The following is a 16005-nucleotide window of genomic DNA, read 5'->3' as shown; positions in this document are numbered from 1 at the left end:
ACTCAACACAACAATAACATTGTTAACTCAAACACAACAATAATATTGTTAACTCAACACAACAATGACATCGTTAACTCATCACAACAATAACATCGTTAACTCAACACAACAATAACATTGTTAACTCAACACAACAATGACATCGTTAACTCAACACAACAATAACATCGTTAACTCAACACAATAATGCCATCGTTAACTCAACAAAATAATGTGAATACTGGTAACATCCCAAATGGCAACCTATTTCCTATATACTGCAGTACATTTTATATATCCCTATGGTCCCTATATATCCCTATGATCCCTATATATATCCCTATATATCCCTATGGGCCCTATATATCCCCATGGTCCCTATATATCCCTATATATCCCTATGGTCCCTATATATCCCTATGGGCCCTATGAGTTCCAGAGAGTATCAAAGAGAGGGAGTTTCTAAGAGAGTATCAGAGAAAGTATCAGAGTATCAGAGAGAGTATCAGAGTATCAGAGTATCAGAGAGAGTATCAGAGAGAGTATCAGAGTATCAGAGAGAGTATCAGAGTATCAGAGAGAGTATCAGAGAGAGTGTCAGTGAGAGTATCAGAGAGAGTATCAGAGAGAGTATCAGAGAGAGTATCAGAGAGAGTATCAGTCTATCAGAGAGAGTATCAGAGAGAGTATCAGAGAGTATCAGAGAGAGTATCAGAGAGTGTATCAGAGAGAGTATCAGTCTATCAGAGAGAGAATCAGAGAGAGAATCAGAGAGAGTATCAGAGTATCAGAGAGAGTATCGAGGGCAGAGAGGTATCAGAGAGAGAATCAGAGTATCAGAGAGAGTATCAGAGAGAGTATCAGAGAGTGTATCAGAGAGAGTATCAGAGAATCAGACAGAGTATCAGAGAGAGTATCAGAGAGAGAGTATCAGAGAGAGTATCAGAGTATCAGAGAGAGTATCAGAGAGAGTATCAGAGAGTGTATCAGAGTATCAGAGAGAGTATCAGAGTATCAGCGAAAGTATCAGAGAGAGTATCAGAGAGAGCACCAGAGAGAGAATCAGAGAGAGTATCAGAGAGAGTATCAGAGTGAGTATCAGAGTATCAGAGAGAGTATCAGAGAGAGTATCAGAGAGAGTATCAGAGAGAGTATCAGAGAGAGAATCAGAGAGCGTATCAGAGAGCGTATCAGAATATCAGAGAGAGTATCAGAGAGAGTATCAGAGAGAGTATCAGAGTATCAGATATAGTATCAGAGAGAGTATCAGAGTATCAGAGAGTGTATCAGAGAGAGTATCAGAGAGAGTATCAGAGAGTGTATCAGAGTATCAGAGAGAGTATCAGAGAGAGTATCAGAGAGAGTATCAGAGAGAGTATCAGAGTATCAGAGAGAGTATCAGAGAGAGTATCAGAGAGAGTATCAGAGAGTGTATCAGAGAGAGTATCAGAGAAAGTATCAGAGAGAGTATCAGAGTATCAGAGAGAGTATCAGAGAGAGTATCAGAGAGAGAGTATCAGAGAGTGTATCAGAGTATCAGAGAGAGTATCAGAGTATCAGAGAGAGTATCAGAGAGAGTATCAGAGAGTGTATCAGAGTATCAGAGAGAGTATCAGAGTATCAGAGAGAGTATCAGAGAGAGTATCAGAGAGAGTATCAGAAAGAGTATCAGAGTATCAGAGAGAGTATCAGAGAGAGTATCAGAGAGAGTATCAGATAGAGTATCAGAGTGAGTATCAGAGTATCAGAGAGAGTATCAGAGAGAGTATCAGAGAGAGTATCAGAGTATCAGAGTATCAGAGAGAGTATCAGAGAGTGTATCAGAGAGAGTATCAGAGAGAGTATCAGAGAGAGTATCAGAGAGTGTATCAGAGTATCAGAGAGAGTATCAGAGAGAGTATCAGAGAGAGTGTCAGAGAGAGTATCAGAGAGAGTATCAGAGAGAGAATCAGAGAGAGTATCAGAGAGAGAATCAGAGAGAGTATCAGAGAGAGTATCAGAGTATCAGAGAGAGTATCAGAGAGAGTATCAGAGTATCAGAGTATCAGAGAGAGTATCAGAGAGAGTATCAGATAGAGAATCAGAGAGAGTATCAGAGAGAGTATCAGAGAGAGTATCAGAGATTGTATCAGAGTATCAGATAGAGTATCAGAGAGAGTATCAGAGTATCAGAGTGTATCAGAGAGAGTATGACAGAGAGTATCAGAGAGTGTATCAGAGTATCAGAGAGAGTATCAGAGAGAGTATCAGAGAGTGTATCAGAGAGAGTATCAGAGTGAGTATCAGAGTATCAGAGAGAGTATCAGAGAGAGTATCCGTCTATCAGAGTATCAGAGAGTGTATCAGAGTATCAGAGAGAGTATCAGAGAGAGTATCAGAGAGAGTATCAGAGAGACTATCAGAGAGTGTATCAGAGTATCAGAGAGAGTATCAGAGAGTGTATCAGAGAGATTATCAGAGAGAGTATCAGAGAGAGTATCAGAGTATCAGAGTGTATCAGAGAGAGTATGACAGAGAGTATCAGAGAGTGTATCAGAGTATCAGAGAGAGTATCAGAGAGAGTATCAGAGAGTGTATCAGAGAGAGTATCAGAGTGAGTATCAGAGTATCAGAGAGAGTATCAGAGAGAGTATCCGTCTATCAGAGTATCAGAGAGTGTATCAGAGTATCAGAGAGAGTATCAGAGAGAGTATCAGAGAGAGTATCAGAGAGAGTATCAGAGAGACTATCAGAGAGTGTATCAGAGTATCAGAGAGAGTATCAGAGAGTGTATCAGAGAGATTATCAGAGAGAGTATCAGAGAGAGTATCAGAGAGAGTATCCGTCTATCAGAGAGAGTATCAGAGAGAGTATCAGAGAGAGTATCAGAGAGAGTATCAGAGTATCAGAGAGAGTATCAGAGAGAGTATCAGAGAGAGTATCAGAGAGAGTATCAGAGAGAGAATCAGAGAGAGTATCAGAGAGAGTATCAGAGTATCAGAGAGAGTATCAGAGAGAGTATCAGAGTATCAGATATAGTATCAGAGAGAGTATCAGAGTATCAGAGAGTGTATCAGAGAGAGTATCAGAGAGAGTATCAGAGAGTGTATCAGAGTATCAGAGAGAGTATCAGAGAGTGTATCAGAGAGAGTATCAGAGAGAGTATCAGAGAGAGTATCAGAGAGAGTATCAGAGTATCAGAGAGAGTATCAGAGAGAGTATCAGATAGAGAATCAGAGAGAGTATCAGAGAGAGTATCAGAGAGAGTATCAGAGATTGTATCAGAGTATCAGATAGAGTATCAGAGAGAGTATCAGAGTATCAGAGTGTATCAGAGAGAGTATGACAGAGAGTATCAGAGAGTGTATCAGAGTATCAGAGAGAGTATCAGAGAGAGTATCAGAGAGTGTATCAGAGAGAGTATCAGAGTGAGTATCAGAGTATCAGAGAGAGTATCAGAGAGAGTATCCGTCTATCAGAGTATCAGAGAGTGTATCAGAGTATCAGAGAGAGTATCAGAGAGAGTATCAGAGAGAGTATCAGAGAGACTATCAGAGAGTGTATCAGAGTATCAGAGAGAGTATCAGAGAGTGTATCAGAGAGATTATCAGAGAGAGTATCAGAGAGAGTATCAGAGTATCAGAGTGTATCAGAGAGAGTATGACAGAGAGTATCAGAGAGTGTATCAGAGTATCAGAGAGAGTATCAGAGAGAGTATCAGAGAGTGTATCAGAGAGAGTATCAGAGTGAGTATCAGAGTATCAGAGAGAGTATCAGAGAGAGTATCCGTCTATCAGAGTATCAGAGAGTGTATCAGAGTATCAGAGAGAGTATCAGAGAGAGTATCAGAGAGAGTATCAGAGAGACTATCAGAGAGTGTATCAGAGTATCAGAGAGAGTATCAGAGAGTGTATCAGAGAGATTATCAGAGAGAGTATCAGAGAGAGTATCAGAGAGAGTATCCGTCTATCAGAGAGAGTATCAGAGAGAGTATCAGAGAGAGTATCAGAGAGAGTATCAGAGTATCAGAGAGAGTATCAGAGAGAGTATCAGAGAGAGTATCAGAGAGAGTATCAGAGAGAGAATCAGAGAGAGTATCAGAGAGAGTATCAGAGTATCAGAGAGAGTATCAGAGAGAGTATCAGAGTATCAGATATAGTATCAGAGAGAGTATCAGAGTATCAGAGAGTGTATCAGAGAGAGTATCAGAGAGAGTATCAGAGAGTGTATCAGAGTATCAGAGAGAGTATCAGAGAGTGTATCAGAGAGAGTATCAGAGAGAGTATCAGAGAGAGTATCAGAGAGAGTATCATAGTATCAGAGAGAGTATCAGAGAGAGTATCAGAGAGAGTATCAGAGAGTGTATCAGAGGGTGTATCAGAGAGAGTATCAGAGAAAGTATCAGAGAGAGTATCAGAGTATCAGAGAGAGTATCAGAGAGAGTATCAGAGAGAGAGTATCAGAGAGTGTATCAGAGAGAGTATCAGAGTATCAGAGAGAGTATCAGAGAGAGTATCAGAGAGAGTATCAGAGAGTGTATCAGAGTATCAGAGAGAGTATCAGAGTATCAGAGAGAGTATCAGAGAGAGTATCAGAAAGAGTATCAGAGTATCAGAGAGAGTATCAGAGAGAGTATCAGAGAGAGTATCAGATAGAGTATCAGAGTGAGTATCAGAGTATCAGAGAGAGTATCAGAGAGAGTATCAGAGAGAGTATCAGAGTATCAGAGAGAGTATCAGAGAGTGTATCAGAGAGAGTATCAGAGAGAGTATCAGAGAGAGTATCAGAGAGTGTATCAGAGTATCAGAGAGAGTATCAGAGTATCAGAGAGAGTATCAGAGAGAGTATCAGAGAGAGTATCAGAGAGAGAATCAGAGAGAGTATCAGAGAGAGTATCAGAGAGAGTATCAGAGAGAGTATCAGAGTGAGTATCAGAGTATCAGAGAGAGTATCAGAGAGAGTATCAGAGAGAGTATCAGAGAGAGTATCCGTCTATCAGAGTATCAGAGAGTGTATCAGAGTATCAGAGAGAGTATCAGAGAGAGTATCAGAGAGAGTATCAGAGAGAGTATCAGAGAGACTATCAGAGAGTGTATCAGAGTATCAGAGAGAGTATCAGAGAGTGTATCAGAGAGATTATCAGAGAGAGTATCAGAGAGAGTATCAGAGAGAGTATCCGTCTATCAGAGAGAGTATCAGAGAGAGTATCAGAGAGAGTATCAGAGAGAGTATCAGAGTATCAGAGAGAGTATCAGAGAGAGTATCAGAGAGAGTATCAGAGAGAGAATCAGAGAGAGTATCAGAGAGAGTATCAGAGTATCAGAGAGAGTATCAGAGAGAGTATCAGAGTATCAGATATAGTATCAGAGAGAGTATCAGAGTATCAGAGAGTGTATCAGAGAGAGTATCAGAGAGAGTATCAGAGAGTGTATCAGAGTATCAGAGAGAGTATCAGAGAGTGTATCAGAGAGAGTATCAGAGAGAGTATCAGAGAGAGTATCAGAGAGAGTATCATAGTATCAGAGAGAGTATCAGAGAGAGTATCAGAGAGAGTATCAGAGAGTGTATCAGAGGGTGTATCAGAGAGAGTATCAGAGAAAGTATCAGAGAGAGTATCAGAGTATCAGAGAGAGTATCAGAGAGAGTATCAGAGAGAGAGTATCAGAGAGTGTATCAGAGAGAGTATCAGAGTATCAGAGAGAGTATCAGAGAGAGTATCAGAGAGAGTATCAGAGAGTGTATCAGAGTATCAGAGAGAGTATCAGAGTATCAGAGAGAGTATCAGAGAGAGTATCAGAAAGAGTATCAGAGTATCAGAGAGAGTATCAGAGAGAGTATCAGAGAGAGTATCAGATAGAGTATCAGAGTGAGTATCAGAGTATCAGAGAGAGTATCAGAGAGAGTATCAGAGAGAGTATCAGAGTATCAGAGAGAGTATCAGAGAGTGTATCAGAGAGAGTATCAGAGAGAGTATCAGAGAGAGTATCAGAGAGTGTATCAGAGTATCAGAGAGAGTATCAGAGTATCAGAGAGAGTATCAGAGAGAGTATCAGAGAGAGTATCAGAGAGAGAATCAGAGAGAGTATCAGAGAGAGTATCAGAGAGAGTATCAGAGAGAGTATCAGAGTGAGTATCAGAGTATCAGAGAGAGTATCAGAGAGAGTATCAGAGAGAGTATCAGAGAGAGTATCAGAGAGAGTATCAGAGTATCAGATAGAGTATCAGATAGAGTATCAGAGAGAGTATCAGAGTATCAGAGTGTATCAGAGAGAGTATGACAGAGAGTGTATCAGAGTATCAGAGAGCATATCAGAGAGAGTATCAGAGAGAGTATCAGAGAGAGTATCAGAGAGAGTATCAGAGTATCAGATAGAGTATCAGATAGAGTATCAGAGAGAGTATCAGAGTATCAGAGTGTATCAGAGAGAGTATGACAGAGATGTATCAGAGTATCAGAGAGCATATCAGAGAGAGTATCAGAGAGTGTATCAGATAGTGTATCAGAGAGAGTATCAGAGTGAGTATCAGAGTATCAGAGAGAGTATCAGAGAGAGTATCCGTCTATCAGAGAGAGTATCAGAGAGAGTATCAGAGAGAGTATCAGAGTATCAGAGAGAGTATCAGAAAGAGTATCAGAGAGAGAGTATCAGAGAGTGTATCAGAGAGAGTATCAGAGAGAGTATAAGAGAGAGAGTATCAGAGAGTGTATCAGAGTATCAGAGAGAGTATCAGAGTATCAGAGAGAGTATCAGAGAGTGTATCAGAGTATCAGAGAGAGTATCAGAGTATCAGAGAGAGTATCAGAGAGAGTATCAGAGAGAGTATCAGAGAGAGAATCAGAGAGAGTTTTAGAGAGAGTATCAGAGAGAGTATCAGAGAGAGTATCAGAGAGAGTATCAGAGAGTGTATCAGAGAGAGTATCAGAGAAAGTATCAGAGAGAGTATCAGAGTATCAGAGAGAGTATCAGAGAGAGAGTATCAGAGAGAGAGTATCAGAGTGTATCAGAGAGAGTATCAGAGAGAGTATCAGAGAGAGTATCAGAGAGAGAATCAGAGAGAGAGTATCAGAGAGTGTATCAGAGTATCAGAGAGAGTATCAGAGTATCAGAGAGAGTATCAGAGAGTGTATCAGAGTATCAGAGAGAGTATCAGAGTATCAGAGAGAGTATCAGAGAGAGTATCAGAGAGAGAATCAGAGAGAGTATCAGAGAGAGTATCAGAGTATCAGAGAGAGTATCAGAGAGAGTATCAGAGAGAGTATCAGAGTGAGTATCAGAGTATCAGAGAGAGTATCAGAGAGAGTATCAGAGTATCAGAGAGAGTATCAGAGAGAGTATCAGAGAGAGTATCAGAGTATCAGAGAGAGTATCAGAGAGTGTATCAGAGTATCAGAGAGAGTATCAGAGTATCAGAGAGAGTATCAGAGAGAGTATCAGAGAGAGTATCAGAGAGCGAATCAGAGAGAGTATCAGAGAGAGTATCAGAGTATCAGAGAGAGTATCAGAGAGAGTATCAGAGAGAGTATCAGAGTGAGTATCAGAGTATCAGAGAGAGTATCAGAGAGAGTATCAGAGAGAGTATCAGATAGAGAATCAGAGAGAGTATCAGAGAGAGTATCAGAGAGAGTATCAGAGAGAGTATCAGAGTATCAGATAGAGTATCAGAGAGAGTATCAGAGTATCAGAGTGTATCAGAGAGAGTATGACAGAGAGTATCAGAGAGCGTATCAGAGAGAGTATCAGAGAGTGTATCAGATAGTGTATCAGAGAGAGTATCAGAGTGAGTATCAGAGTATCAGAGAGAGTATCAGAGAGAGTATCCGTCTATCAGAGAGAGTATCAGAGAGAGTATCAGAGAGACTATCAGAGAGTGTATCAGAATATCAGAGAGAGTATCAGAGAGTGTATCAGAGAGATTATCAGAGAGAGTATCAGAGAGAGTATCAGAGAGAGTATCCATCTATCAGAGAGAGTATCAGAGAGAGTATCAGAGAGAGTATCAGAGAGAGTATCAGAGTATCAGAGAGAGTATCAGAGTATCAGAGAGAGTATCAGAGAGAGTATCAGAGAGAGTATCAGAGAAAGTATCAGAGAGAGTATCAGAGTATCAGAGAGAGTATCAGAAAGAGTATCAGAGAGAGAGTATCAGAGAGTGTATCAGAGAGAGTATCAGAGAGAGTATCAGAGAGAGTATCAGAGAGAGAGTATCAGAGAGTGTATCAGAGTATCAGAGAGAGTATCAGAGTATCAGAGAGAGTATCAGAGAGTGTATCAGAGTATCAGAGAGAGTATCAGAGTATCAGAGAGAGTATCAGAGAGAGTATCAGAGAGAGAATCAGAGAGAGTTTTAGAGAGAGTATCAGAGTATCAGAGAGAGTATCAGAGAGAGTATCAGAGAGAGTATCAGAGAGTGTATCAGAGAGAGTATCAGAGAGAGTATCAGAGAGAGTATCAGAGTATCAGAGAGAGTATCAGAGAGAGAGTATCAGAGAGAGAGTATCAGAGAGTGTATCAGAGAGAGTATCAGAGAGAGTATCAGAGAGAGTATCAGAGAGAGAATCAGAGAGAGAGTATCAGAGAGTGTATCAGAGTATCAGAGAGAGTATCAGAGTATTAGAGAGAGTATCAGAGAGTGTATCAGAGTATCAGAGAGAGTATGAGAGTATCAGAGAGAGTATCAGAGAGAGTATCAGAGAGAGTATCAGAGTGAGTATCAGAGTATCAGAGAGAGTATCAGAGAGAGTATCAGAGTATCAGAGAGAGTATCAGAGAGAGTATCAGATAGAGAATCAGAGAGAGTATCAGAGAGAGTATCAGAGTATCAGAGAGAGTATCAGAGAGTGTATCAGAGTATCAGAGAGAGTATCAGAGTATCAGAGAGAGTATCAGAGAGAGTATCAGAGAGAGAATCAGAGAGAGTTTTAGAGAGAGTATCAGAGTATCAGAGAGAGTATCAGAGAGAGTATCAGAGAGAGTATCAGAGAGTGTATCAGAGAGAGTATCAGAGAAAGTATCAGAGTATCAGAGTATCAGAGAGAGTATCAGAGAGAGTATCAGAGAGAGAGTATCAGAGAGTGTATCAGAGAGAGTATCAGAGAGAGTATGAGAGAGAGTATCAGAGAGAGTATCAGAGAGAGAATCAGAGAGAGAGTATCAGAGAGTGTATCAGAGTATCAGAGAGAGTATCAGAGTATCAGAGAGAGAATCAGAGAGAGTATCAGAGAGAGTATCAGAGTATCAGAGAGAGTATCAGAGAGAGTATCAGAGAGAGTATCAGAGTAAGTATCAGAGTATCAGAGAGAGTATCAGAGAGAGTATCAGAGTATCAGAGAGAGTATCAGAGTATCAGAGAGAGTATCAGAGAGAGTATCAGATAGAGAATCAGAGAGAGTATCAGAGAGAGTATCAGAGTATCAGATAGAGTATCAGAGAGAGTATCAGAGTATCAGATAGAGTATCAGAGAGAGTATCAGAGTATCAGAGAGAGTATCAGAGAGAATATCAGAGAGAATATCAGAGTATCAGAGAGAGTTTCTTTGTTGAACATCTTGTTTATTAGTTTGTTAAAGAGAGATGAAGAGGAGTGTCTTACTGTACACCTGCTGATGTCATGATCACATCGCCTGGAGCGTAGTCCGCCCCCAGGAAACTACAGGGACAAGAGCTCCTGTTGGGATCACACACACACACACACACACACACACACACACACACACACACACACACACACACACACACACACACACACACACACACACACACACACACACACACACACACACACACACACACACACACACACACACACACACACACACACACACACACACCCCCCCCCCCCTACATAGAGAAACATGCACGCATACACAGATACACACACACACACACACACACAAACACGAACCAACAAACATGTGAGAACACAGAAACACACCAGAAGGCAGTTGTAACATAGAACTAACCTGTTGGAATAGGGGGCAGTATTTGCACGGCCGGATAAAAAAACGTACCGATTTAATCTGGTTACTACTCCTGCCCAGTAACTAGAATATGCATATAATTGGTTGATTTGGATAGAAAACACCCTAAAGTTTCTAAAACTGTTTGAATGGTGTCTGTGAGTATAACAGAACTCATTTGGCAGGCCAAAACCTGAGAAGATTCCAAACAGGAAGCACTCTCTCTGACCATTTCATGGCCTTCTTGATCATCTCTAACCAAAACAGGGGATCTCTGGCATGACGTGACATTTTCTAACGCTCCCATAGGCGTTAGAAAGCTGAATGGTGGCTTTGCAGGCCCTGGCTGAAAAACATTACCGCATTTTGTAAGTGGTCGATCTGAGGACAATGAGACTGGAGGCGCGTGCCCGAGCCGACACCATGTTTACTTTCTCTCTCTTTGAACGAAAACAACCACTCCCGGTCGGAATATTATCGCCTTTTTACGAGAAAAATAGCATAAAAATTGATTTTAAACAGCGGTTGACATGCTTCGAAGTACGGTAATGGAATATTTTGACATTTTTGGTCACGAAACGCGTCGGGCGCGTCACCCTTATTTACCCATCGGATAGTGTCTTGAACGCACGAACAAAACGCCGCTTTTTGGATATAACTATGGATTATTTTGAACCAAACCAACATTTGTTATTGAAGTAGAAGTCCTGGGAGTGCATTCTGATGAAGACAGCAAAGGTAATCAAACTTTTCTAATAGTAAATCGGAGTTTGGTGAGTACCACACTTGGTGGGTGTCAAAATAGCTAGCCTGTGATGGCCGGGCTATCTACTCAGAATATTGCAAAATGTGCTTTCACCGAAAAGCTATTTTAAAATCGGACATAGCGAGTGCATAAAGGAGTTCTGTATCTATAATTCTTAAAATAATTGTTATGTTTTTTGTGAACGTTTATCGTGAGTAATTTAGTAAATTCACCGGAAGTGTTCGGTGGGAATGCTAGTCACATGCTAGTCACATGCTAATGTAAAAAGCTGGTTTTTGATATAAATATGAACTTGATTGAACAAAACATGCATGTATTGTATAACATAATGTCCTAGGATTGTCATCTGATGAAGATCATCAAAGATTAGTGCTGCATTTAGCTGTGGTTTGGGTTTATGTGACATTATATGCTAGCTTGAAAAATGGGTGTCTGATTATTTCTGGCTGGGTACTCTGCTGACATAATCTAATGTTTTGCTTTCGTTGTAAAGCCTTTTTGAAATCGGACAGTGTGGTTAGATTAACGAGAGTATTGTCTTTAAAATGGTGTAAAATAGTCATATGTTTGAGAAATTGAAGTAATAGCATTTCTAAGGTATTTGAATATCGCGCCACAGGATTACACTGGCTGTTGAGTAGGTGCAAGCGTCCCACTGGCCCAGAGAGGTTACCAAGCTGTCAAGCTGAGCTTTTTATATAGACTCATCTAAACTGAACTCATTCTAAGGGAAATAAATACTGCTTTTTTTGTTGTTGATTGGAGATACGTTGAAGATCTTATCAAAATTGCATCACCTGTATAATCTGAGTTGAATCATTTATATCCCAAATCTCTCCCTTTACCTAAAATGTCTGCAGAATCAATTGAGTGGTGCAGTTAAACCTTGTCTAGCAGAGGCTAAGTGCCTTTGTAACATATAGGCCATGGCAACACATCAGCCTCTGTATTACACATTCTTTCTCACTGGCTATCAGATATCTGTGTTGTCCACAGCTTGAGTGGGAATGAATAGGGGGTTTCACCGCAAATTCCTTGATGTAACTCTATCGCCAGGTAAGTAACAGCACAGCGCTAACTGTAGGATGTTAAAAACCTGGGGACATTACAGTTGAATTAAGCCTCATGTCTTACTGAGGTAAGAGGGTTTTTGAAATGAAAAGAGAGCACAACTGCCCAGGTCTGCAGGGTCTCTGTGATGTCGATGGGAGAGATGGAAGAGAGGACAAGACCTTGAGCTGCAATACAAAATACCACTTTGTGGAGGATTAGGTTTGGTTCTTGCTACAAGCTCAAGTTCACTTCATTTCCAAGATAACACGTCATTTTTAGAACTCTTAAAGCAGCCTTGGGGCCATGGAATCAGAAGGATAACACAGATTCATGTGTAAATAAAGTGCTAGGTTACAACACTGTTGGACTTTCCTTTAGTCCCAATGATGATAATGGACTGAGTGTCACTTCTCTTTGTTCTAAACTAAATATAGACTCTGAATTGTAAATGAAAAGTGTGCCACTCGGCCCCGCCCCCAAGCGCCAGTCTTACCTGGGCACACAGGTGTGTGTGTGTGTGCTGTAGAAGGTGCCATGTGGACACACACAGCCCTCCTCACACTCCTCTCCACAGTGCTGCTGCGTGGACAGGGAGGAGCAACGCCGTTGGCATGACGACACACAGGTTCCGTACTCCATGGTATCTGGGCATGTCACCTCTACAGGGGAAGGATACATACTGTCAGTCAATAATGTCACCTCTACAGGGGAAGGATACATACTGTCAGTCAATAATGTCACCTCTACAGGGGAAGGATATATACTGTCAGTCAATAATGTCACCTCTACAGGGGAAGGATATATACTGTCAGTCAATAATGTCACCTCTACAGGGGAAGGATATATACTGTCAATCAATAATGTCACCTCTACAGGGGAAGGATATATACTGTCAGTCAATAATGTCACCTCTACAGGGGAAGGATATATACTGTCAGTCAATAATGTCACCTCTACAGGGGAAGGATATATACTGTCAATCAATAATGTCACCTCTACAGGGGAAGGATATATACTGTCAGTCAATAATGTCACCTCTACAGGGGAAGGATATAAACTGTCAGTCAATAATGTCACCTCTACAGGGGAAGGATATATACTGTCAGTCAATAATGTCACCTCTACAGGGGAAGGATATATACTGTCAGTCAATAATGTCACCTCTACAGGGGAAGGATATATACTGTCAGTCAATAATGTCACCTCTACAGGGGAAGGATATATACTGTCAGTCAATAATGTCACCACTACAGGGGAAGGATATATACTGTCAGTCAATAATGTCACCTCTACAGGGGAAGGATACAGATATATACTGTCAGTCAATAATGTCACCTCTACAGGGGAAGGATATATACTGTCAGTCAATAATGTCACCTCTACAGGGGAAGGATATATACTGTCAGTCAATAATGTCACCTCTACAGGGGAAGGATACAGATATATACTGTCAGTCAATAATGTCACCTCTACAGGGGAAGGATATATACTGTCAGTCAATAATGTCACCTCTACAGGGGAAGGATATATACTGTCAGCCAATAATGTCACCTCTACAGGGGAAGGATATATACTGTCAGTCAATAATGTCACCTCTACAGGGGAAGGATATATACTGTCAATCAATAATGTCACCTCTACAGGGGAAGGATATATACTGTCAGTCAATAATGTCACCTCTACAGGGGAAGGATATATACTGTCAGTCAATAATGTCACCTCTACAGGGAAGGATATATACTGTCAGTCAATATGTCACCTCTACAGGGGAAGGATATATACTGTCAGTCAATAATGTCACCACTACAGGGGAAGGATATATACTGTCAGTCAATAATGTCACCTCTACAGGGGAAGGATATATACTGTCAGTCAATAATGTCACCTCTACAGGGGAAGGATATATACTGTCAGTCAATAATGTCACCTCTACAGGGGAAGGATATATACTGTCAGTCAATAATGTCACCTCTACAGGGGAAGGATATATACTGGCAGTCAATAATGTCACCACTACAGGGGAAGGATATATACTGTCAGTCAATAATGTCACCTCTACAGGGGAAGGATATATACTGTCAGTCAATAATGTCACCTCTACAGGGGAAGGATATAAACTGTCAGTCAATAATGTCACCTCTACAGGGGAAGGATATATACTGTCAATCAATAAGCTCTTACTTGTCATTCAATTACCTATTTAGTCAAAGAAATGGTGTACTTTGAACAGATTTACAACTGTAAATGTTTAATACTTAAAGTACAATACTTAAAGTCATGAATCCCTAACACAGTCTGAACAATACTGTCCATACATACAATACTTAAAGTCCCCCTAAAGCATGTAACCAACAACCAGCAGCCTGAAACTAAAATCCAGGGCCAGATCACAGTACTCACCACAGTCAGGTACGCTGGCTCTGAACTCCGTGATGATGGAGTATTTCCTGCACTGTCTAGCATAGTGGGCCAGGGAAGAGCAGAGGCAGGGCTGGCCACACTTACAGGTGTCTGCTTTACACTGTTGGTGAAAGGGCACCGGACTCAGGTACTCATGACACGCTGAGAACAACTCCTGGTTCAGGATGTCACACATCTCAGAGGCGTAGGATGCTATGGGGTGGAGGGGCAGGGGAGGGAGGGAGGGAGGGAGGGAGGGAGGGAGGGAGGGAGGGAGGGAGGGAGGGAGGGAGGGAGGGAGGGAGGGAGGGAAAGAGAGCATCTCTGTTTATGTTTGAGTTGTGTTGCAGTGAGGGTTCTAAAACACATATGGAAAATATTGATTGAAAGGCATGATATGACGTGTTTCTATTTGATAATGACGTAGGAGGACTTATGGTTTAGAAGGACATGTACCTGCTTGCTGATGCGTGTCACATGGGTCAAGCTGGGGAACACTCTGGCTGGGGACACAGGCAGAGGATACCCTCCAGGCGTTGCCAAACAGGTGAGGGGTGCTCTCTATCATACCAGACGGAGACCTGGGGGAGGACAGGGGAAGAGGGGTATGTTACAACATCAGAGATGGACTACCTTAGTGTTTCAGAAGGAACCCAGACCTGGGGGAGGACAGGGGAAGAGGGGTATGTTACAACATCAGAGATGGACTACCTTAGTGTTTCAGAAGGAACCCAGACCTGGGGGAGGACAGGGGAGGAGGGGTATGTTATAACATCAGAGATGGACTACCTTAGTGTTTCAGAAGGAACCCACAACACATTCTTGCATGTACACTACCCGGTTTGGTTCTGGTGGCAGAGGATTTCAGATCTGGACTGCAGGGGAGGAAGGGTTTACTCATTCACAACACAATAGTTCTGTGATTCAGCTATACTGATACATGTTGTTGTGATCCAAAACATCCACCATTTACAGTACATTTCAACCATTCTATTAACCTGTTAGGGCTAGGGGGCAGTATTGACACAGCCGGATAAAAAACGTACCCGATTTAATCTGGTTACTACTCCTGCCCAGTAACTAGAATATGCATATAATTATTGGCTTTGGATAGAAAACACCCTAAAGTTTCTAAAACTGTTTGAATGGTGTCTGTGAGTATAACAGAACTCATATGGCAGGCCAAAACCTGAGAAGATTTCATGCAGGAAGTGGCCTGTCTGAGAAGTAGTGTTTCATCTTGGCTCTTTTTATTGAAGACTGAGGATCTGTGCAATAACGTGACACTTCCTACGGCTCCCATAGGCTCTCAGAGCCCGGGAAAAAGCTGAACGATATCGAGGCAGGCTCTGTCTGAAACACTTTATCGCTTTTGGCAAGTGGCCGCTCAGAGTACTATGGGCTTAGGCGCGTGCCCGCGTCGACCGAATGCTTTCTTTTCTTTTGTCTGTTTACCTAAACGCAGATTCCCGGTCGAAATATTATCGCTTTTTTATGAGAAAAATGGCATAAAAATTGATTTTAAACAGCGGTTGACATGCTTCGAAGTACGGTAATGGAATATTTAGAATTTTTTTGTCACGAATTGCGCCATGCTCGCCACCCTTATTTACCCTTTCGGATAGTGTCTTGAACGCACGAACAAAACGCCGCTGTTTGGATATAACGATGGATTATTTTGGACCAAACCAACATTTGTTATTGAAGTAGAAGTCCTGGGAGTGCATTCTGACGAAGACAGCAAAGGTAATAACATTTTTCTTATAGTAAATCTGACTTTGATGAGTGCTAAACTTGCTGGGTGTCTAAATAGCTAGCCCTGTGATGCCGGGCTATCTACTGAGAATATTGCAAAATGTGCTTTCAC

At 41.5% G+C, this 16005-nt stretch overlaps 1 protein-coding gene across 1 annotated transcript in view; it reads right to left on the bottom strand.

Moving 5' to 3' along the window:
- Nucleotides 1-16005, bottom strand: part of otog (otogelin) — a 111938-nt gene that overhangs the window by 69802 nt on the left and 26131 nt on the right. The window contains exons 16-18 of the mRNA XM_082957550.1: nucleotides 14595-14719; nucleotides 14139-14351; nucleotides 12299-12397 (exon numbers count right to left, since the gene is read on the bottom strand). Of these exons, the coding sequence (XP_082813676.1) occupies nucleotides 12299-12397; nucleotides 14139-14351; nucleotides 14595-14719 (437 nt within the window). The remainder of the gene's footprint in view (nucleotides 1-12298; nucleotides 12398-14138; nucleotides 14352-14594; nucleotides 14720-16005) is intronic.

Source organism: Salmo salar, chromosome 11 (assembly GCF_965601325.2).
Source record: "Salmo salar chromosome 11, fSalSal1, whole genome shotgun sequence".
Classification (NCBI taxonomy): Eukaryota; Metazoa; Chordata; class Actinopteri; order Salmoniformes; family Salmonidae; genus Salmo; species Salmo salar.
This window is presented reverse-complemented; position numbering and strand designations above follow the sequence as displayed.